The sequence below is a fragment of the Ranitomeya variabilis genome, chromosome 1, assembly GCF_051348905.1.
Source record: "Ranitomeya variabilis isolate aRanVar5 chromosome 1, aRanVar5.hap1, whole genome shotgun sequence".
In the NCBI taxonomy this organism is placed as follows: domain Eukaryota; kingdom Metazoa; phylum Chordata; class Amphibia; order Anura; family Dendrobatidae; genus Ranitomeya; species Ranitomeya variabilis.
In genome coordinates, this window is record NC_135232.1 from 913,265,536 (window position 1) to 913,289,274 (window position 23,739).

The window sequence follows — 23,739 nt, forward strand, 5'->3', positions numbered from 1 at the left end:
GCAACTGATGCCGCATTCAAATAAAGGACATATGACTCCCATGATCAGTTGGAGTCACATCAGTGAGAAAATCAGATACTTATGACCTATCCTGTGTAAAACGTGAAAAGTCGTGATTGTGGGACGACTTCTTTAAATGGCCTTCTGAATTCTTTTCTTCTAAGTGCTGGGTCAAATCTGGCTTTTTAACATACCATGTAGAAGAAACAGACACTACACGCATATTTGTATATTGAAATATTTTAATGAAGCTTGTGTCTAATTAAATCTCTTTCCAATAAACAAATTACCGTAAATTATGTCCCAAAAAATGTCACTGAGCTAGATAAAAAAAAAATGTGTGTAAATGCAGAACAATAAAGCAGAAAAAGGCAAAAGCAGTTTTTATTGTACTAAACTGCATTATGACTAAGAACTAATGTAACACATGTTTAGGTAAAAGTACATGGCTATATAACAGCAATTCTAATAGAGAAGGAAGTTGAGAAATGTGGATTGCATGTTACAATTGTATGTTTTTCCATAATTGCTCACTTTTCTTTCCTCTCGTTTGCACTTCTCAGGACCAGCAGACACTCGTGCACTCAAGGAGACGGCACACCCTCCATGATAATTTAGGTGCTCACAAAAGACAAGCACTGGCAAACAAGTAAATTCACGCTGATTGTTGAATGGCTGCACACGTTTGCACTGAACAATGATTGGGACCCTTAATTAAGACTGTAAAAAAAAAAATCATTAGATCAACTAATTGCCTCATATAAAAGTCACTTAAAACGAATGTCGTCAGAAAATGCAGACAATAACAGAGCTCAGCCAGAGTTGACGGCTCGAGCCGCTGCGTTCATTTATTGGCTGCAGCGCTGTCTCCGTGATATCAGCCCTGCAGACAATAACCGACATTGGGAACAGTGCTAAACACTCTGGACCGGGGAACGGCACGTCAGGAACAGTTTGTTTTCAGAATACACAAAAACCGGGTTTAAAAAATTGGTAATTTTCTGACGTCACGTTTCCTTTAAGTGGCTTGTTTATCTACAGATTTCTATTTAAACTTGTCTTTTCAATTTTTGTCCTGTGAATGGGGCAATGTGAAGCACACAGGTAATTGTTACTGAAACCCCGACACATATCCACAGAGCTCCTCCGATTCATTACTCCCTGCTTTAATTCTAAACCTCTGTATTGTTAATAGGGATTACGGTAATAGCAAACAAGTCAGCACATATAGAAAAATCCTAATGTAATAATAAACAGCTTGTAAATGCAATCATTGCCGGGTGTGAGTAACCTAACACAACAGGACAGTGACATCACAACATCTCCGCATTATAAATACTGTACATAACTGATAGAATTCACAGTTCATTGCTAAGAACTATTTACTGAGCATCAAAAAATGTCATCAGAGCGTTCTGGTCATAATTATCCAAAATCTCCAGTAACAGCGGCACCTTGGATTTCACATTGGTGCCCTTGAATTTGAACTTGTCAATGAAGAGGTCTGTTATCATGCCTATAAAACAAAGGAGACAACCATATAAATACACTCCTACCCCATAGTCATGCGGCTTCTTTATCCACAAATTAATGATACGAGTAGAACAAAGCATCTTAGTGAACTAAACTGATAACACAACTATTGGATAAGAAATCTGCATTGAAACGAAAATGACATAAATCACACAAAATCAGTTTCTATGTATGTGAAAACCAGCGATTAACGTTACCTGGGATTCTATGTTGTAATCTATGGCTGTTACTTCTGGATTAAGTAAATAAGGCGATTATTAAAATTGCTGTTTATTAAATGGTTAATCTGTATTTCTATTAGATCAGCATCTTTACTGACAAGACCTATTGTATGATTAGGCCCCCTTCACACGTCCCTGTTTCGGGTACGTGCCATGTCATTTTTCCTATGTACACCTATTATAACCACCTCTCCATTACCAAATTACCAACACCATGGCTTGATGTCAGCTGTGTTTTTGGACAATTCACAGCTGACATCGACCCCAAATCCCATTAACCCGATTACCATGTTGCAGTGGCATCGGGAAGAGCAAAGGTGAAGCACCAGAATTGGTGTATCTAATGTGCTGCGCCACTTCTGGGGCAGATGCGGGCTCATATTTTTAGGCTGGGAAGGACCCAATAACTATGGACCTTCCCAGCCTGATAATATCAGCTCACAGCCATCTACTTTACCATTTATTTATTTATACATTTACAGTAAGCAACAACGCAAGTCACTAATGACATGTCTTGCGGTTATCCATCTACCCCATATCCATCCATCCACTCCATATCCATCCATCCACTCCATATCCATCCATCCACTCCATATCCATCCATCCACTCCATATCCATCCACTCCATATCCATCCACTCCATATCCATCCACTCCATATCCATCCACTCCATATCCATCCATCTACCCCATATCTATCCATCTACCCCATATCTATCCATCTACCCCATATCTATCCATCTACCCCATATCTATCCATCTACCCCATATCTATCCATCTACCCCATATCCATTCATCTACCCCATATCCATCCATCTACCCCATATCCATCCATCTACCCCATATCTATCCATCTACCCCATATCTATCCATCTACCCCATATCCATCTACTCCATATCCATCTACTCCATATCCATCTAACCTATTTATTTATTTATACATTTACAGTAAGCAACAACGCAAGTCACTAATGACATGTCTTGCGGTTATCCATCTACCCCGTATCCATCTACCCCGTATCCATCCATCTACTCCATATCCATCTACCCCATATCTATCCAGCTACCCCATATCTATCCAGCTACCCCATATCTATCCAGCTACCCCATATCTATCCAGCTACCCCATATCTATCCATCTATCGATCTACCCCATATCCAGCTACTCCATATCCAGCTACCCCATATCTATCCAGCTACCCCATATCTATCCAGCTACCCCATATCTACCCCTTATCTATCTATCTACCCCATATCCAGCTACTCCATATCCAGCTACCCCATATCCAGCTACCCCATATCCAGCTACCCCATATCTATCCAGCTACCCCATATCTACCCCTTATCCATCCATCTACCTCATATCCATCCATCTACCCCATATCCATCCATCTACCCCATTATCCATCCATCTACCCCATATCCATCCATCTACCCCATATCCATATATTTGCACATCTTTAACCCCTAAACATCTGTAATTTCTATCCTGCATTCTATTCCAGTATGTGCCACATGGATGGCGCACACGTACACATGAACATGGATAACACAGATGCTGTTTTTTCCAGTACCAGCAAAATCAGGAGGTGTGAATGGGGCCTATGGGTGTGACAAAAAGTAAGACCTGAGACGAACATCAATAAGGACTGTGAACTGCTGCCATCGAACTTCCTGAAAACCATGTAAATCAGCATCTGACACATTTCTGAATCTAAAAGGTTTCACGCATAAAGCTCCCAACCTTAAAGGGCAACTATTGTTTGTAAACAGTTTTATGATGTTGCTGATCAGTGGGGGTCTAGATCCTTAGACCCCCACCGATTGCTCAAAAGACTACTCTGAAGCGCACAGCTCCAGCATGAGCTGCGAATACAGAGCGGTGTACGGACTCAATAGTGAACATATGGGTCCGTTCACCAAACTCTGAACAAAGCAGGGGATGGGCCCCAAGGTTGCACCATGATTTACCAAGAATGATTACTCTTGTATTAAACCCTTTTTGGACATGTGCTCCCCCACTCCCATCAGCCACAGGTGATTTTAAATAGTTAGCTGGCCATTCCTGCCCCATAAATTGGAGGCTTAATTTGCCCAGGAGAGGTGACATATCAGGACAGGGACCCAACTTTTGAAGGATGCCTTGATGTGGCAGTTGGGCTCACATATATTGGCCAATCTATGCTTTTAGTACCTTCTTTTTTACTGTAATTTTCATAGCAATTTTGCAGATTAATATTTTATATATACATTAAATAGCGCTTTTTTTCTTTTTTTCCCCATTTTCTATGGCAGTAATGCAGTTTCAATGCTCTAGAGTATTCATTCTTGGTAAATCATGGTGCAACCTTTATCGTTTTTCAAGTTATATGCTTTTTTTTTTGTTTGGCACCTGTTCACACTAGTTTGGATGTGCTGGTCTTTTTCTCTATTTGTTTTATTGAGCCTGTGCACTATTCGCTTCAGAGAGCCGCTTTGAGCGGTTGTGGGGGTCTCAGGATCCAGATCTCCAATGATTAGCAACCCTTTGCGGCCTCTGTAACATATTAGGGTATGTGCACACGTTGCGGATTCCATTGCGGATTTTTCCACGTGGATTCTGCAGAATCCGCAGATAAAATGACCTGCGTTTTACCTGCGGGTTTTCTGCGGATTTCGCCTGCGTTATTACACCTGCGGATTCCTATACACTGTGTTCCAAATTATTATGCAAATTGGATTTAAGTGTCATAAAGATTTAATTGTTTTGTTTTTCAAATAAACTCGTGGATGGTATTGTGTCTCAGGATTCAATGGATCACTGAAATCAATCTTAAATACATGTGATAATTGGTTTTCCAGGTGATTCTAATTAAAGGAAAACTACTTAAAAATGATGTTCCACATTATTAAGCAGGTCAGAGTTTTCAAGTAACATGGGAAAGAAAAAGGATCTCTCTGCTGCTGAAAAGCATCAAATGCCTTGCTCAAGGGATGAAAACATTAGAAATTTTCCAAAAACATAAGCGTGATCATCGTACTGTTAAGAGATTTGTGGCTGTATCTGAGCACAAATGTGTTTGTGCTGATAAAGGCATAATGAGGAAGATTTCTGCCAGGCAAGTTCATCGGATTAAGAGAGCAGCGGCTAAAAAGCCATTACAAAGCAGCAAACAGATATTTGAAGCTGCTGGTGCCTCTGGAGTCCCTCAAACCTCAAGGTGTAGGCTCCTTCAAAGGCTTGCTGTGGTGCATAAACCTACTATTCGACCACCCTTAAACAGTGTTCACAAGCAGAAATGATTGTATTGGGCCCACACATACATGAAGACTAATTTCCAAATAGTCTTGTTTACTGATAAGTGTTGAGCAACCCTGGATGGTCCAGATGGATGGAGTAGTGGATGGTTGGTGGATGGCCACCATGTCCCAACAAGGCTGCAACGTCAGCGAGGAGGTGGAGGAGTCATGTTTTGGGCCGGAATCATGGAGAAACAGCTGGTAGGGCCCTTTAAGGTTCCTGAAGGTGTGAAAATGACCTCTGCAAAGTATATAGAGTTTCTGACTGACAACTTTCTTCTATGGTCTAAAAAGCAGAAACGTGCCTTCAGGAGCAAAATCATCTTCATGCTGACAATGCACCATCTCATGCTGCAAAGAATACCTCTGAGTCATTGGCTGCTATGGGCATAAAAGGAGATAAACTCATGGTGTGGCCACCATCTTCCCCTGACCTCAACCCTATAGAGAACCTTTCGAGGATCATCAAGCAAAAGATCTATGAGGGTGGGAAGCAGTTCACATCAAAACAGCAGCTCTGGGAGGCTATTCCAACTTCATGCAAAGAAATACAAGCAGAAACTCTCCAAAAACTCACAAGTTCAATGGATGCAAGAATTGTGAAGGTGGTGTCAAATAATGGGTCCTATGTTAACATGTAACTTGGCCTGTTTGGATGTTTTGGTGTTAAATAGCTTTTTTGTTCAGTGAATGTGACCTCCTAATGCTGCAAATTCCACAAATGAGCATTTTCAGTTCTTTAAAACATATCAAATGTTTAGAAATTCTACTGTGCATAATAATTTGGAACAGTGCATTTTGAGTTTTTATTCATTTTGGAGATTATACTGTTATCATTGGGAGGTTTATTCAATAAAATTTGATGTATACTCTAACGGGTGATGACTTTTATTAGACTGACTGTCATTTGCACCGACCATTTAGGAAAATCTGATAAAAGTGTAATTTGCATAATAATTTGGAACATAGTGTAATGGAATAGGTGTAAAACGCTGCGGAATCTGAACAAAGAATTGACATGCTGCGGAAAATAAACTGCTGCATTCCTGCGCGGAATTTTCCGCAGCATGTACACAGTTGATTTGGCTTTCCATAAGTTTACATTGTACTGTACACCGCATGGAAAACTGCTGTGGATCCGCAGGGCCAAATCCGCAACGTGTGCACATACCCTTAAAGAGAATCTGTTACCAGCTTTTTACTATCCCTTCTGAGAGGAGTATGGCGTAGAGGCAAAGACCATAAATCCAGCTACAGTGGGTACGGAAAGTATTCAGACCCCTTTATATTTTTCACTCTTTGTTTCATTGCAGCCATTTGGTAAATTCAAAACAGTTCATTTTTTTCACATTAATGTACACTCTGCACCCCATCTTGACTGAAAAAAAAAAAACAGAAATGTAAAAATTTTTACAAATTTAATAAAAAAGAAAAACTGAAATATCACATTGTCATAAGTATTCAGGCCCTTTGCTCAGACACTCATATTTAAGTCACATGCTGTCCAGTTCCTTGTGATCCTCCTTGAGATGGTTCTACTCCTTAATTGGAGGCCAGCTGTGTTTAATTAATGATTATATATATATATATATATATATATATATATATATATATATATATACATACATATACACACACACATACACACACACATACACACACACACAGTGTGTATAATACAATTAAAAAAGGCATGACACAGCTTGTAAAAAAAACAAGAAAATAAAGTGCAAAAACACTTCATTTCTTCCGCTACGTGTTTTCGGCATATGTCTACACCAAAATACGCCACAACAATCTGCTCTGATTATTGGATTTGTGCCTTATTTTCTAATTAACCTTTTTTTTTTTTTTAACACACAATTGTTCAGAGCTCGTTACCAGCCTGATTACACAGGCAACAAACAATGGTGGGGTCAGAACAATCATCGTCAGCGTGTGCTGCTGATAATGAATTTTTTGGTAACAAAAGCGAGACGATCGTTCGTTGGGTGAACACAGGTATGTTTACATGGGCAGATAATGGGGAGTTAGCCTTCTTAGGGTATGTGTCCACGTGCAGGAAACGCTGCGTGTTTGACGCTGCGCAGAGCCGCAGCATCAAACACGCAGCGTCCAGATGTTACAGAATAGCGGAGGGGATTTTATGAAATCCCATCTCCACTATGCGTGGTAACACGCATCCGGCAGCCCTGCGATTCCGGACATGCGGCGCGTCTTTTGAGATCGCAGCATGTCCGTGTACCTTGCGGCGCCGCTGCACCACCGCAAGGTAAATCACAGGGCCCTATGTGTGGGGTGCGATGATGCCGGATGTGTGCAATGAACACATCCGGCATCATCGCGTCACAGAAGGGGGCGGAGCTTAGGGCAGAGCGGGTTTGCCGCTCCGTCCAAACCGCCGGCCATCCTGAAAGTGGACACATACCCTCATGGATGCTTCTTCACTAATTCTACTAATGTACATGTACCGGAATACCACAAATAAATGCAGATCTAAGCAATTTGGATCCTGTTATATATACTGTAAAATAACAAAAAACCTATATGTTGGATTTAGTTTAATTTCCTCATCTCCCAATAGTGAGGGTTAGGTAGCTTTCATGTATATTTGTGAAATGTCAGAGTGGCATCTTGAAAACTTACCATTTTACCAGAGTAAAATAAACTATGGCTGTATGGTAGCAAAACCCAAGTTACAGATTCCCTTTAGCAATCTGAACAGCATGATAAAAGGGACAGAGACCCTGATTCCAGAGATGTATCACTTACTGGGCTGTTAAGATTTAAAACGGTTTCAACTACTGCAGATTTAGCAGTTCTCAATGCTGAACTCTGTATAAATCTGAAAACACTAAGAGGAAAAAGACAGCGCAATAGGGAGATAAAGGTGTTATATAAGGTTTGGCTGATTTAGTTGTGTATACACAACATTTCCATCACTTCTAAATCCAGCTGCTGCAGGCCCAACGGGTCATCAGACCGGGAAAACCCAGAGAAGGAGGATTTGTGGATAATCTGCGCTCCTGGTATCCCATAATAGATAGATAACTGAATAAAGAAAAAATGCAAAGACTTTCTGTCTGTATTTGGATCCATTATATTGGGTACCAGCAGCACATATTATCCACAAATTCTTCTTACCTCTGTATAAATCTTCACACACCACCAATTAGCAGCTTTCTGTTTACACTATGCTTAGGCAGAAAGCTGCCAATCTGCGGTGGGGGCGGGGTTATAAAAAGGTCATGACTATAGAGGACTACATGGCAATGCATTTACTAGTCTTCTACGGTAGGGATAAAACACGAAATTTATAAAAACTATAAAAAGCAGCCCAGTAAATGACGCCGCTGGAATCAGGATCTGTGCCCATACATCATGCTGCTCTAAGGTTAGGGTCAGATTAGGTAGCAAAAACTTGGTTGACAGGTTCCCTTCAAAATCAACTGTGTCTGTTCTACTAATTATGCATATTGCTGTAGATGTTCACAAATAGATAACAGACTAATAAAAATGGTTATTTCTCCATACCATCAAATCCACATCACGCAACCTCCGATCCTCACAAGATCTCCTTCTCTACTCCCCTCTTATCTCCTCTTCCCACAATCGTATACAAGATTTCTCTCGCGTATCACCCCTACTCTGGAACCCTCTACCACAACACATCAGACTCTCGCCTACCATCGAAACCTTCAAAAAGGGCATGAAGACCCACCTCTTCCGACAAGCCTACAACCTGCAGTAACCACCGATCGACCAAACCGCTGCATGACCAGCTCTGCCCTCGCCTACTGTATTCTCACCCATCCCTTGTAGATTGTGAGCCTTCGCGGGCAGGGTCCTCTCTCCTCCTGTACCAGTTATGACTTGTATTGTTTAAGATTATTGTACTTGTTTTTATTATGTATACCCCTCCTCACATGTAAAGCGCCATGGAATAAATGGCGCTATAACAATAAATAATAATAATAATAATAATAATAATCCACATGAAAGGCATTAAAACTGGCATAGAAATAATAACTACAGTAATCCGTTTGCTTATTTCTACAGTTTCTAGCTATGAAAATCCTAACTTGAGAGTGGCAAGTAAGCTTACTTCTACAGTGACCCGAATAAAACACATGGCACGTGTACCAAAGGACGGCACGTGTACCAAAGGACGGCACGTGTACCAAAGGACGGCACACGTCAGAGTGATGGCAGAGGCAACCGAGACTTCAGAGCCTGTGTGCTCGTGGTTTGTACGGGAGCACTTCTATCCCCCCCCACGAAGCCTCTGTACCTGCTGCCCCACAGGCTTTACACAGCTGCTATTATATTCTGATGTGCAGGAACATTTTTAGTCTATCATGAAAAAAAATCCCAAGAAACCTGTAGAAGTGCTGGGCCGCTGCACCCCATCATAATGCCAAGCTAACGATGCTGAACTGAAGCAGATACTGTGTAAATCATTAATAGGGAGCACAACAAAAATCTTACCATAAAGCCTTTCAAGATGTGCCGGCTGTTTCTTGTATTCCTCCTGGAGCTGCTCTGCCTCCTCTAGAATACAGCGATATTCTGGGATCAGAAAGTCTGCATTTCCTTCATGAACCCGAAGCTCCTTCCAGAAGAAAGGTATAATTCACATAACTTAGAAAACGCTACTATACTGATTAACACACACGGGGCCACGAGTCTCCATGATGCAAGTTTCTGGGTATTCCCATCTCAGAGATCCTGTCCCAATATACAGTAGGTGTAATAATATTAGTAAATACCTCCAATATAAATGTAGTATAGATTTTCTAATTTGCCGTGTCTCTTTCCTCATATGCAGGCATTGTAGGACCTTAGGTATCCATGGTTACAACCAGTGTTATAGTTATCAGTTAGCTGCTAGTGGTCGTAACCATGGATACCTAAGCTACTGCAATGCCTTAACATGAAGAAAGAGACATAGTGAATCAGAAAAACTACACTATATTTCTATTATTATTACTACTACTAGTATTACACCTACTACATACAGGAATAGGATCTTGTAGATGGGAATACACTGTTAAGTATTAGCAGAACTATAAAGCTCAGCACAAGTTCTGCTGAAACACATTCAGCCATCAGCGCTTTCTTCTTAGTGTACCATATATACTCGTGTATAAGCCAAGTTTTTCAGCTCTTCCTGTGCCGAGCGATCACGTGGCCCCGCTCATTAATGTAATGAATATGCACGCATCTCCACTCCCATAGGCGTGCAGGGAATATTCATTACATTAATGAGCGGGGCCACATGATCGCTCAGCACAGGAAGAGCTGCCGGGACCAACGAGATGCGGCAAGAGCGCGTGGAAGGCAAGTAGGATGTTTTTGTTTTTTCTTTTTTTTTTATAGGAACCATTCATACAAGGATAGGGGATAAGAAGCCACACATACCAGGACAGGACAGGGGAGCCACGCATAGCTGGACAGGGATGAGGGGACAATGCAGACCCGGCTTATACTGTAGTCTATAAGCTTAGCCAGTTTTCTGTGGCAAAATTAAATGCCTCGGCTTATACTCGGGTCAGCTTATACTTGAGTATATATGGTACACTGCTATCACTACATTTACACAGAGATAACAGGACATTTAAACAAGCGCACAGCTCCAGACAGGGAGAGTATAGAGATTAGCAGACCTGCTGTGAAAGCTGACATCTGGTGATTTTGCAAGATTATATAAACAGCAGGTTTTCAGAAACAGAGGGACAGGGAGGGAGATGAGCTGTATAGAAATCAAAGGACCGGGGAGACCTTACTGGGATGTCAAGAGTTAATCTCTACAGTTAACATAGCTGCTCCTATGACAGCTGCATCACTGCACAGTAAGGGTATGTGCACACGTAATCTGGAGGACTGCGGATTTATTGCGGTTTCTATTGCGGTTTCCGCTGCGGGTTTACATCTGCAGTTTTCTATTGGAGCAGGTGTAAACCCGCAGCGGAATCCGCACAAAGAATTGACATGCTGCGGAATGTAAACCGCTACTTTTCTGCACGGTTTTTTCTGCAGCATGGGCACTGCGGATTTAGTTTCCCATAGGTTTACATTATACTGTAAATGCATGGGAAACCGCTGCGGATCCGCAGCTGCAGATCAGCTGCAGATCCGCAGCAAAATCCGCAACGTGTGCACATACCCTAATAGTAGAGCAGAATGAAGGACCTGCATAGGTTCTGTGAGATACTAGAAGAATACATGGCTAAGGGGTTAAGTGCGCAATAACAGAATCCGAATTTCTAACAGGGTTTGTAGTCAGCCAGCTGTTATCTTATACAGATTTGTCAAGATATTTAACAGTGCGCAAAAATGAAAAAAAAAATGCTCATAAAAATTGGACGTTTCCTTTAACCCCTTCACAACATCCGCTGTATATATATGGCGCATGTCGGAAGCGGGTGTATAGAGCGGGCTCAAGCAATAAGCCTTCCCCCCCCCCCATACCCAGCAATTGTTAACTTGTTAAATGCCGCTGTCTGACAGCAGCATTTAACATGCACTGACATGCCAGAACGTCCTTCCCTCCACATGACGGCACGCCCGTGACATGACTGCGGGTCGCCGATGGGTTGTCATGACGACTGGCGGTCAGCTGATGACCCCTGAGCCAGTCATTACGGAGCTCCTTTGAAACCCTGCTTGTTGCCCGTCTTCAAAGGAGACCGTGATTTTTGCTATATGCAGCGATGCTGTAGCAACACTGTATATAGCCCAAGCGATTGGACGATCGCATCTCCAAGTTCTCCAAAGGGACTAACAAAATCAGTTAAAAAAAAACAAACAAAACATTTTACAACACATGAAAAAAATATAAAAAACAGAAAGTTCAAATCATCCCCCTTGCCGCCCATTGAAAATAAGGATATTCAGAACAAATTAATCAAACCCACGTTTGTGGTATCGCCGCATTCAGAAAAGTCTGATCTATCAAAATATAAAAATAATTAACCTTATCAGTACACACCGTAAATGGGAAAAATTTAAAAATGTCAAAATTAAGTTTTTTGGGTCGCTGCCGTTCCGCCAAAAATGCTGTAACAAGTGATCAAAAAGTCACATCTATCCCAAAATAGTACTAATAAAAACATCATGCTGCCCTGCAAAAAATTAAGATATCACACAGCTCCACCGGATGAAAAATAACAGGTCTCGGAAAATGGCGACAACTCCAAATGATTTTTTTTTTTTTTTCAAACTTCTGATTTCTTTTTCACCACTAAAATAATAAAATAACTAGACATGTTTGCCATCACAGTAATCGTGTTGATGAGGAGAATCATATTGCATGGTCATTTTTCCACAAAATGTACACCGTAAAAACTATTCCCAAAAAACTTGGAATTTTTTCCCCTGTTTTCAAGTACGCTATGTGGAAAAATGAATGGTGTCATTTAAAAATACTACTCGTCATGCAAAAAACAAGCCCTCATATGTCTATGTGGACAGAAAAAAGAGTTATGGCAAGGGAAAAAGGAGAGGAAAAAAAACGGAAATATAAAAAAAAATTGGCTGCATGGTGAAGGGGTTAAGTCATAAAATATATGAAGAATATGTAATATAAATCTGAAATCCATGATAAGATTCTCCAGATAAAATTTTTACCATGGAACTATGACCGGAACAAGAGGACTAGCAGGATTACCAAACTGTCACCAGGTCATGTGCTCTACCCCATAACCCAGCTAGCCTATGTTCGGAGATGCAGGTGATAGCCACTTCACAAGTTTTCTGGGCCTTTGTCTGTCTCTCATATCAATCTTTGGCAACCATGTTTGGAAAAAAAGAATTCTATTTTACTTATAAAATACCAATATGTCAGCATTGGCATTTGTTTTGGCAAAAAGTCTTTTACAAGCGTTAGCTAGGATTGGTATGTCCATTCTTTTGTAGGAAGACTACTAGTATGAGTATCCTTCCTTTGTGAACTATACCCCTAATGAAGGCTCGGGCCGAGATGTGCGTTGTTGGGGCTGGCACCATTCCAGCAGGAGAAGCATATGGGTAAGGAGGACTTTGATCTTTGATTCGGTGTTTTATTTCATTTTTTTAATATTGTATATGCAGCCTAATATGTTTAAAAACATTATTCAACCCCTACTGTGCATATTCATACTTATATACCCTTTTGTGACGCGGAGTCACTACTCGCGGGCAAGCTGTGACACAGATAGTCAGGAGGTCTGAGGTCAGATACCAGGAGGGCTCGTAGTACAAAGGGGTAAGACAAAGACATGGTCAGGTAACAGTTTGGGGTCAAATATCAGGAGGGTACATCAAGACAAGAGAGTTCAACAAACGGATAGTCAGAGCTCAAGTTCAGGATTAGATACTTAAAAGTCAGCGGGTCAAAAGCAGAAGGGATAATCCACATGAACAGTCACAACAAATCCAAGGTCAGCAACAAGATCAAAAAGTCAGACACAGCAAGCACAGACACGTAACTGAGCAAAGCTACAATTGACACTGGACTGCACACAGCAACCCAGCTAAATAGCTTGTAAATAATACGATGGGAGGCACCTGAAGAAACGCCCGCAGGCTAGACCAGATTGAGCAGCAGGGCTTTTGTAATATTGTTATAATAAACTTCTATTCATACTTTCATCCTGGCTACACACATTTCTTTATAGGTTTTTTTCTATATAAATGTATACCATACTGGATACCATGGAGGCACGCAGATCAGACACGTTCTAAATACTTTACCTTCAGTGCATCAATTAAATGAACCTTCTTAGCCAACAGCAGCTGGTACTCCAACTTTGGATGGATCATTTTGAGAGTATGGCCAACAGATTCTTCACTTATATCTACTCAGGAAAACACAGAAAAGGGACTTCAATTACAACCTTACATTATACAGATGTTTTTAATTTTTCAACAATATATTTTAATATTTGTATTAGAAACTGAGGAATCTTAAAAACTTCATGCAGAAAATAAAGATTTTTCATCCATATGCCATCAGTAAGTCTGTTTCCAACATCAGTACGGCTTGTGTTTTATACATTCACAATTAAAAATAATGCAAGGCTAAATTCAGTTTTCTATGTTAGCAGCTGCAATGGATCCATTACGAACAAATGCTATCCGCATGGCATCTGTTTTTTATGCACCGTTTGTGTTTAATGGGCGAACCTGATCCGAAAAAATGGATCATACTGCATGCTAAGATTTTCTACTCCTTCACGTCAATTAATCTGTAAGTATATTTGGTACACAGACTGTAAATACACTTGTCTGAATGAGCAGTAAGAGGCAGCATTGGGAACAGGCCTGGATATTACCATATGATATATTAAGATTGATTTTTCTTTTAGTGGCTTCTTTAGATAAGACGTCTTTTAGAATTGAAATTGTGGAGATATTGTCCGACTTGAAAACTCCTTCTCCTTTTCTGCAGAAAATAATTAAAACATTGAAGTTACCGAAACCGAAATACATTACTACACTTCACTGCAGTCAACAAAACATTCAAACACCAAAACATGGAGCAAAAACACCTCCAAAAGACCAAAAAATATTTTTTCAATATAATAAAATGTTATATTCTTTATTAGCAAAATAAGTAAAAACAACAAACAATAAATTAATTTTATATATAAACAGAGCTATTCGAATATGGCCACAGATGCCAAGATGTGCTGGGCCATAAGTATTATACATAGTTTTCAGCCATTGCGAAACGCGCGTCGGGGCGCATGGTTACAGATGGACATTTCTATGGGTGAGAACTATGTATAATACTTATGGATACGCAGTGTTTTGGTGCGGAGTTCTATGTGACAGGTCACTGACTGGAGTACTGGGAGAAATCTCCATGCCATTATGGTACTACTTACCATTATGACACTTAGGATTTGGCCAACCCTATATTCTTAAAGAATATGCACTGGCACTTTAGTTAGAATCAATTTTTAGAGTGAGGATATTGTTGATAATCATGTATTACCTTTTCCGATGATTTTGTCTTGTCTGTAGCATTTTGTTTTACATCTTGGCATCTGTGGCCATATTCGAATAGCTCCGTTTTTATCCAGAGTAAGAAAAGATGCAACAGCACTCACCGATCCTTGAAGTAGTGTGGTTCCTTTATTCAATCATAATAAAAAGCCTTCCACGGCTCGGGGGTGTGCAAAACAAAGAAGTGTGCAGATACCGACGACGGCCGTTTCGCGCCCAACACGGCGCTTCCACGGGTGTGGGCGCGAAACGGCCGTCGCCGGTACCTGCACACTTCTTTGTTTTGCACACCCCCGAGCCGTGGAAGGCTTTTTATTATGATTGGATAAAGGAACCACACTACTTCAAGGATCGGTGAGTGCTGTTGCATCTTTTCTTACTCTTGGATGGTAATACTGTTTTTTCTATGCAAGCACACGACATCCGAAGGCGACTTTCTGGCAAGCACCAAGCATGACTGACGCCCGATTTCTGGTTAAACTGGTGGTGCTACCTGCTTTTTTTTTTTCTTTTTTTTGATTAGCTCTGTTTATATATATCATTAATTTATTGTTTGTGGTTTTAACTTATTTTGCTATTAAAGAACATAACATTTAATTCTATTAAAAAAAACCTTTTTTGGTCTTTTGGTGGTGTTTTTGCTCCATGTTTTGGTGTTTGAATGTTGTCTGGGAGCTCCACAGGGTTATACCCATACATACACGGGTTGTATTTCTGATGATATCTGTATTTGAGATTCTGTTAGGCTACGTTCACATTTGCGGTCAGCGCCGCATGCGTCATGCGCCCCTATATTTAACATGGGGGCGCATGGACATGCGTTGTGCTGCGTTTTGCGCCGCATGGCCGCAAGCGTTGGACGCAAGAAACGCATCAAGTTGCATTTTTTTCGCGTACAACTTTCGGCCAAAAACGACGCATGCGGCGCAAAACGCAGCGTTTTAGCGTGCGTTTTGCCGCGTTTTTGTTTGCATTGTGCGCTGCGGCGCACAACGCAAATGTGAACGTAGCCTTATTAGTCAGCAAAACATGTAGGAACCCTACAACTGTTACACTGCAGTCCCACAAACTAATACGAAGATACCGTGTGGGTCTGCAAGAAATAGTTACCTGTACGAACACTCAAGTAATGTATCCAGGAAAGTATTCTGAAAGTAGAAAACAACATCTTCCTCAGCTGGAGGCTTCTCAGGGACCTCAGGCAGACAGAACACCATCCATGAATGGATCTCCGCAAAGCTGAACTGACCTGTGAGGCTCAATATATTCATAGGCCTGCGAAAATGGATACGTTTTATCTATACTTGATTAATAAAATGGACTATTGAAATCATTTAACCAAATATTTGTCTAAGATGTCATGCATGTACAGTATGTTCTAAACAGATACAGGTTTGTATGCTTTGTTACATGGGTTCACGTAGTTATTCCATGATTAGCCGTATCTGTAATTTACTAAACTTCTGATATGGCAAAACCCAATATATATGGGGCTCTGGGTGTTGACATATAAACCTTTTGTTTGAAGGAAAGAAGAAAACGGAACCAGAAGTGCTTAGCGTCAATAAAGTACAGGGTAATTTTTGACATTTCTCAATGCAAAGAATTATGAAGTTATATAATACAGGATGGTAAATGGAATAGTACTAGATATAAGTTATACATAAATGCGATATGAATATTACACCATATTTTCCCCTATCGTCATTAATGTACCTGTTTTGATCGAAGACATGACTCCTCTGATGAAGAGACAAGGGTTTAATTTGGTATTGACGAACTTGGCATGTTTTGGGTTGGATTCTAGGTGTTACATAGGCCTGTAATGTTCCATACTGTCCTTCTATTGAGCGAATCTGTATGAATACAGAAATGACAAGTTATATAGGCAAGCTTTACAAATATCAATCAATACAAAAAAATAGGAGTACAATGTCCAATACAATCATATAAAGTTTATTAATCAAACGCAAGTAAATTATAACAGACTAGGATCAGATAATGATGGCTGTCAGGGTCCAGATATTCAAATAAACTATAAGGTAATCCGTAAAGTGCATAGTGCATAGTACTTTCAGAGGGAAGTCACTATTAAAGGCAAAAAAGTATCACCAGAGAGAATAGTAAGTGCGCTTCATCAATGGAGCCCATACTTCCCACTGTTAACCTTGCTTACCCATAGTGTATCAGAGTCTGGGCACGCGCCACGCCAACACCGACGCGCGTTTCGCCTTGCTTTCTCAAGGTGCGGTAGTGTGTTGTACAACAAAGCCACATATAAATATACCCCACTCCCCAGGTGTCTGTATAAATACGGTACCCCACATATAACAAAGCTTTACAAATAATAGCAATTCACTAAATAGAAACACTGGTTATACTAAAGCAAAAATAACATGTGAATTGTACATGTTCTTGTTCTTTTAGTGTGAGAGCAACAGCTTGTGCTCCAGAGCAGATCTTCCCTCTGTGAATGATATAACAAAGTGGTTCCTATGGTTCGTCATTTTGGAGGTTAATTCTTCCATGTTATTTCCTTTTTCCTACTCTGAAGCATGTCTCCTTCTCTGTGCATGCAGTCTAATAATTACATCCCACTGCCTTGTATTAGAAGAGATATAGTATTAGCACATTGAGGCCAAGAAGACATTTGTGACCGGCTACATACAGTCTCCAGACGGCAGGCATTATTCTCACCATCAAATACATTTTAGACAATAATGATGACTTTAGACAGAATGCGGATTTTTAGCTTCAAGATTACCTTCAGTTCTAGGCGGGTGGTGTTTGCCTGGCAGCGATAGGTAGCAAGGAGGAAATTCCCATTTGGCTGTGTAACAAAAGTGATATGTTAGAACATACTGTACGTCAGAAAGAAAATCTAATCCTCTCATCTGTAAGAATGTCCTCACCTCACTGTCACAGCCACTGAAACTCACGACAGCCGAGTTCTTGTCAACATCCAGCAGATCCACGGGGACATCGCTCTGCAAATATCAAGAGCATTTGTGCTGGAGAAATCAAGAAATTCTAGTACACAGCTAGATAGAAATCACCACTAAAATGCACAACTGTCACTGCACACGATCACATTCAGAACAACAAGGTAGAAATCCCGGATATATGTCTTTTTCTTGGAATACACAAAGGTATCTGATACAAAATAGCAGGTAAAGACCTGATAGTAGTGCTGGAGAAACATATGACCAAAGGACAGATTAGGCTCTGTGCAATAGATTACACAAAATGTTTTACATTTACTGTAATGTGTTTTTAACCCCTTAACCATCACCATAAAAGTGTTTTTACCGTGGGTATGAAAAAGTCAGGTCATCAATATCGGATCTGCGGGGGCCCGACACCTGGCTCCCTCACCTATTATCTGCCCATATCCCCGGTGGAGACTGGATGTAATAGGAGCCGATGTGCAGTACCGGGCATTAGCTCCTACACAGTGAACTCCATTCAATAAGTTAGTAGCCATCAGAGCTAAAAAAACGCTCAGAGATGCATTATCTCTCTTGATATGGCTTTATAAGGGCCATCTGCTGCCGAAAAGTCGCTTTTTTACTTTGTGCTGTAACTAATAAAGAAGTTTACTGAGAAAGACATTTGGTGCCTGGGATGTTTTTACTTTAGAGATTATAACCACTCATAGGTGGGAGTGCAGGGTCCCCATACCCACGCCAGCACACATACACGGGTGCACATATACACAAACACGAGCGCGTGCACACATACACGGGAGCACACACACATGCTTGCGCGCACACACACACACACAGACATACACATACACGGGCGCACACATACACACACGCTTGCACGCGCGCGTACACAGGCGCACACGTACACGGGAGCACACATGCACACACACAGACGCACACATACACGGGCGCACACACGCCTGCGCGCACGCGCGCACACACACACATACACACAGGCGCACACATACACACGCACACACATTTTAAGACAAGAAAACTTAACTGAAAATATGTTCAGTCATAATGGTGACTACCAACCTGCATCAGCACATTGTCAATAGCCATCTGTACCTCTAGGACAAGGCTGTAACTGGCATCGTCTTTATTCAGTGTAAACTTGTCATTAATGCTGAATACAGGTACAGCGGAGACAGCGGTGGTGGACTGAGACGAGTGCTGGTATCTCTCTCGCTCCTGAACAACTTTATACTGAAGCTGCTCCAATTCAGCCCTGGATATAAACATACGTCCGTGTCATGAGTCGTAGCCTGCCATATGTTACTCTGCTATAGTGTGTGATGCCAGTACTGGTGAATAGGGAAACACATCAGTGATGTCCAAAGCAACACGGCAAAGTGGTCTTCGCAATTGTGATGTGTGTAAAGTAATACTGGCCGTACTCTCACCACGGATTGTTGGAGTTCTCCCAGATCTGCTTCAGTTAGTTTGCTCTGTACTTCTAGTTTGAAGCGTATAACATACGGTCATGGAAGAAGATGTTTCTATATTATTATTATTACGATTATAATAGCAGCTTTGTAACCATAACTATACGCATTGAACAGGTCCAATGAGCTACCAGGTCTAAATCAGAAAAAATATATATTGTGACATTTGATCAGCAGCTGTGAATACAAAATTCAGCAGATAGTTTTAGTGGTCCAGTGTGTTGAAGATCTTGGTGTGTGCAGGTTTGATCACACCACCATGACTGCGATCCAGCTCACCCACGCTGAAGGAGCCAGCAAATCCTCGGCTTGGGTGAAAGACCACTCCTGATCAGTGGTAGTAATAGGAAAAGATAAGGCTATCCAGCTGTTTTTGGATAAAAAAAAAAAAACACATCTGTATTAATAGATTTGGATGATGATCATTTCTGTAAAGTGCTGTGGAGTTATCATGGCGCTATATAATCAGCGCATAATAAATAATAAAAACAGAATATCCCCAGTACTGAGAGCTTTTTCTACGTGTTTCGAACTGAATCTCAGTACTTACTCACAAAATGGAGATTCAGTACGAAACATGTAGGAAAAGCTCTCACATTCATTTTTTTCTATAGTTCTGGAAATGTTCCGTTTTTATTAAATTCTACTGAAACTTTTTATCCAAAAAATGGCTGGATAAGCTCATCTTCTCCAGACCACTGACTAATAGTTGCCGTTTACCTGCCTGTATACACACTGGCTGTTAGTTACTGGGCAGAAAGAGCTGGCATGAAGCATGGTCTCTTCTTGCGGGAGATTATTAAAACAAAACAGTCTTTCGATTCATGCTGTCCGAACAACAGGCATCATGAATCAGACACTGGCCGCGTTATTACTGCTGTGTACATTTTAATATGATATGCTGTTACAGAGAAAATGTACCCTGAAAAGCCAAATGGGGACCATGCGTCTCGGATGACTAGTCCAAGGCAGGTCTCTGGTGGCTTCTTCCTGCCTTCTCACTCTGTAGGAGTCACGGGGATCTAATGCTCATTTGCAACGAGCAGTTGGTGTTCTGGAAAACACCTGAATATTGGTTTGATTATTTCGCAAACAAAAAACCCTACAGACATGAGTATAATAAGAGCTCGTGTACATGACTGTAGTTTCAGTCAGAGTGCTGTCCGTGAAAAAAAAAAAAAAAAAAAAAATCGGACAGCAGTTGGACCAATGTTGGCTGTACAAATGAGCGATTTTTTTCACTAACCAAATCTCATATGACCACTGATGTCATCGAGGTTACTGCAGGTCACTGAGGCTACATTCCCAGAAGTTCACCGCGAGTATTGACGTGACATCCATGACAACCCACTTGTCACTGACGCTCATTCACAAGTGGTTCTCAGCCTGGACGGTGCCAAGATGCGCAACTTGGCACCATCCAGGTTGAAAACGGTTTCGCGTGGTACAGAACACTGCCGCCTGCTCTCACTGTTAACAGGTGAATACAACTCAACATGCAAGAATGATGAGCGCTGTCTTCAGTAGCCAGCACCAGGGAACAGCGTGAACAGTACCGCCGATTCCCAGGTGCCGGTACGTGTGATACTGATGCGGCACACGGTTGCCACACATATATATTGTTACTGATATGTCAGGTACTGGATTTTCCAGTCCGGAAATATCAAGATGTGTGAAAGAGCCCGTACACTAATTTAGACAAATTTCTGAACAATATTTGAGAAAAAAGGGCCTTTTGTGAACATAGAAAAAGTCTTAGAGCTTTGAGTTCATCTCATGAAAAATGGGAGCAAAAACAAAAGTGTTTTGTTTACATTTTTGCTCAGTGTAGTAACTAAGTCACCATATACCATCTTAATGAAAACTAGGAGTCAGCTGTATTCTTTCCAAGTTGCTATTAACTAAATGGCACAATCTCTTTTATGGCATGTGCACATGCTCAATAGTTGCAGCATAAAAAGATTAATATGGGTCAAATTTGCAGCAAAAACTTTGAAACAACTGACACTGCAGATTTAAATCTGCTGAAAATGTGCAAAGAAAAAATAAGGAACATGCCTGAGACTTCAGGAATACCATTCACCTTGCTGGTACTCAGAAATCCTTCATGTTTCGTGACATATCTATGCAGAAAAAAACACGACAAAACTGCAACACGTGTAGAGACCCCTATGGTATGTGTGCAAGTATTTGCTGCGTTTTTGTTGAATTTTTCCTGTTCTGCACAGATTTGTAGTAAAACTGAAGGATTTCCCTATACAGTTTCACATCAGCAGAATGTCAATTCATCAATTCTAATGAATGAGCAAAACGTGCAAAACCTGCCTTTTCTATGCTGTGTTTTTCCTGCCAGCATATCAGTGCTTGCCTCAGTTTTTTCTGCTGGAAATACTAAACAAGTAGGCTATGTGCACATATTTAGTAACATAGCTCGGCGGACCTTTTATATTATACAGATAACCGCTTTAATAATAACAAGATGTAATCATTAATATCAGTCATTTTTATTTATTTACCAGCTCTGACCTTAGAGATGATATTTTGGTCTGCATTTCTTGGCTCATCTTCAGCTCCTCACCTGGACCAGCTTCTTTATGAGTCGGTTCTGTCGTAAGTCCAGAAACCCACCCTAACAGACACACACAAAAAATGCGGTTTGTGATCACAGCTACAAAAAAAGGCTCCTTGAAGTTATTACAAATGGCAGTTCTTGTATTGTCAGGCTCAATCAAGTACCGTATTTTCTGGTGTATAAGACGACTGGGCGTATAAGACGACCCCCAACTTTTCCATATAAAATATGGAATTTGGGATATGCCCACCGTATAAGACGGGCGTCATCTTATACGGCGTGTGGTTCCCAGGGTCTGGAGGAGAGGAGACTCTCATTCAGGCCCTGGGATCCATATTCATGTAAAGAATAAAAATAAAAAATATGGATATACTCACCCCTCCGGCGAACCCTGGCTGTCACCGCTGCAAGCGTCTGCCTCCATTTATAAGAATGCAGTGATTGGTCGCGTGACCGGTCACCTGACCGCGACATTATCGAATGTCCTTCACACTCTGCATTCTTCGGAACGGAGGCAGACGCTTGCAGCGGTGACAGCCAGGGGCCGTCGGAGGGGGTGAGTATATCCATATTTTTTATTTTTATTCTTTATTTTTTACATGAATATGGATCCCAGGGCCTGAAGGAGAGTCTCCGCTCCTTCAGACCCTGGGAACATCCAGGATCGCTCCCTGCACACGCCGTACCCGGCGTATAAGACGACCCCCGACTTTTGGGACAATTTTTAGGGGTTAAAAAGTCATCTTATACGCCGGAAAATACGGTATATAGTGAACTCTTTTACAAGTAACACTGCATTCACACATTTGGTACAATGTCCATGTGCTATTTGGTTTTTTCTTGGGGGTAACACACGGATCAATAGTGTTGAATGGATCTTATTCTCATCGATGTTTGCAGATCAGACTCGGCTATAAGCTATATGCACACGTCAGGATTTCTGGCAGAAATTTTCCTGACAAAAACTGGACATTTCTGCCAGAAATCCGCATGCGTTTTTACCGCGATTTTACCGCGGTTTTTAGTGCGTTTTTTCCCAATGCATAGAATAGCGGGAAAGACGTGAAAAAACCGCAAAATTAATGAACGTGCTGCTTTTTTTACCGCGATGCGTTTTTTTCGCGGAAAAAAACGCACCATGTGCATAAAACATTTTTAATGAGTTTTTATAGTGTTTTTATCGCGAAAAAACGTGAAAAAACCTGAACGTGTGCACATACCCTAAAACTCAACAGGGATTCCCAAGACACCAGTGCAAATCAGAATTGTATCCTTATCTCAAGGATCTGTTGCATAGTGTTACATTTGCATACAAACATCCGACCTTCCAGGGGGCTCTCACTGGCTTTAGGGTACCGTCACACAGTGCCATTTTGATCGCTACGACGGTACGATTCGTGACGTTCTAGCGATATCGTTACAATATCGCAGTGTCTGACACGCAGCAGCGATCAGGGATCCTGCTGAGAATCGTACGTCGTAGCAGATCGTATGGAACTTTCTTTCGTCGCTTGATCACCTGCTGACATCGCTGGATCGTTGTGTGTGACAGCGATCCAGCGATGTGTTCGCTTGTAAACAGGCTAAACATCGGGTAACTAAGCGCAGGGCCGCACTTAGTAACCCGATGTTTACCGTGGTTACCAGCGTAAAAGTAAAAAAAACAAACAGTACATACTTACATTCCGGTGTCTGTCCTCCGGCGTCTC

The 23,739-nt window shown here is 41.2% G+C and overlaps 1 protein-coding gene across 5 annotated transcripts in view; it reads right to left on the minus strand.

Annotated features, from left to right (window-relative positions):
• Positions 1-227: 227 nt before the first annotated feature.
• BBS7 (Bardet-Biedl syndrome 7) overlaps positions 228-23,739 on the minus strand; it is a 65,809-nt gene continuing 42,297 nt past the window's right edge. For 4 of the 5 annotated variants that reach the window (XM_077279038.1, XM_077279037.1, XM_077279041.1 and 1 more), the window contains 10 exons: positions 21,985-22,087; positions 19,049-19,241; positions 17,936-18,010; positions 17,788-17,853; positions 16,740-16,879; positions 16,134-16,298; positions 14,348-14,457; positions 13,767-13,870; positions 9,522-9,645; positions 228-1,516 (listed from right to left, as the gene is read on the minus strand). In XM_077279038.1, the coding sequence (XP_077135153.1) occupies positions 1,383-1,516; positions 9,522-9,645; positions 13,767-13,870; positions 14,348-14,457; positions 16,134-16,298; positions 16,740-16,879; positions 17,788-17,853; positions 17,936-18,010; positions 19,049-19,241; positions 21,985-22,087 (1,214 nt within the window). In that variant the 3' untranslated portion in view covers positions 228-1,382. The remainder of the gene's footprint in view (positions 1,517-9,521; positions 9,646-13,766; positions 13,871-14,347; positions 14,458-16,133; positions 16,299-16,739; positions 16,880-17,787; positions 17,854-17,935; positions 18,011-19,048; positions 19,242-21,984; positions 22,088-23,739) is intronic. The other variant, XM_077279042.1, reaches the window with a different exon arrangement.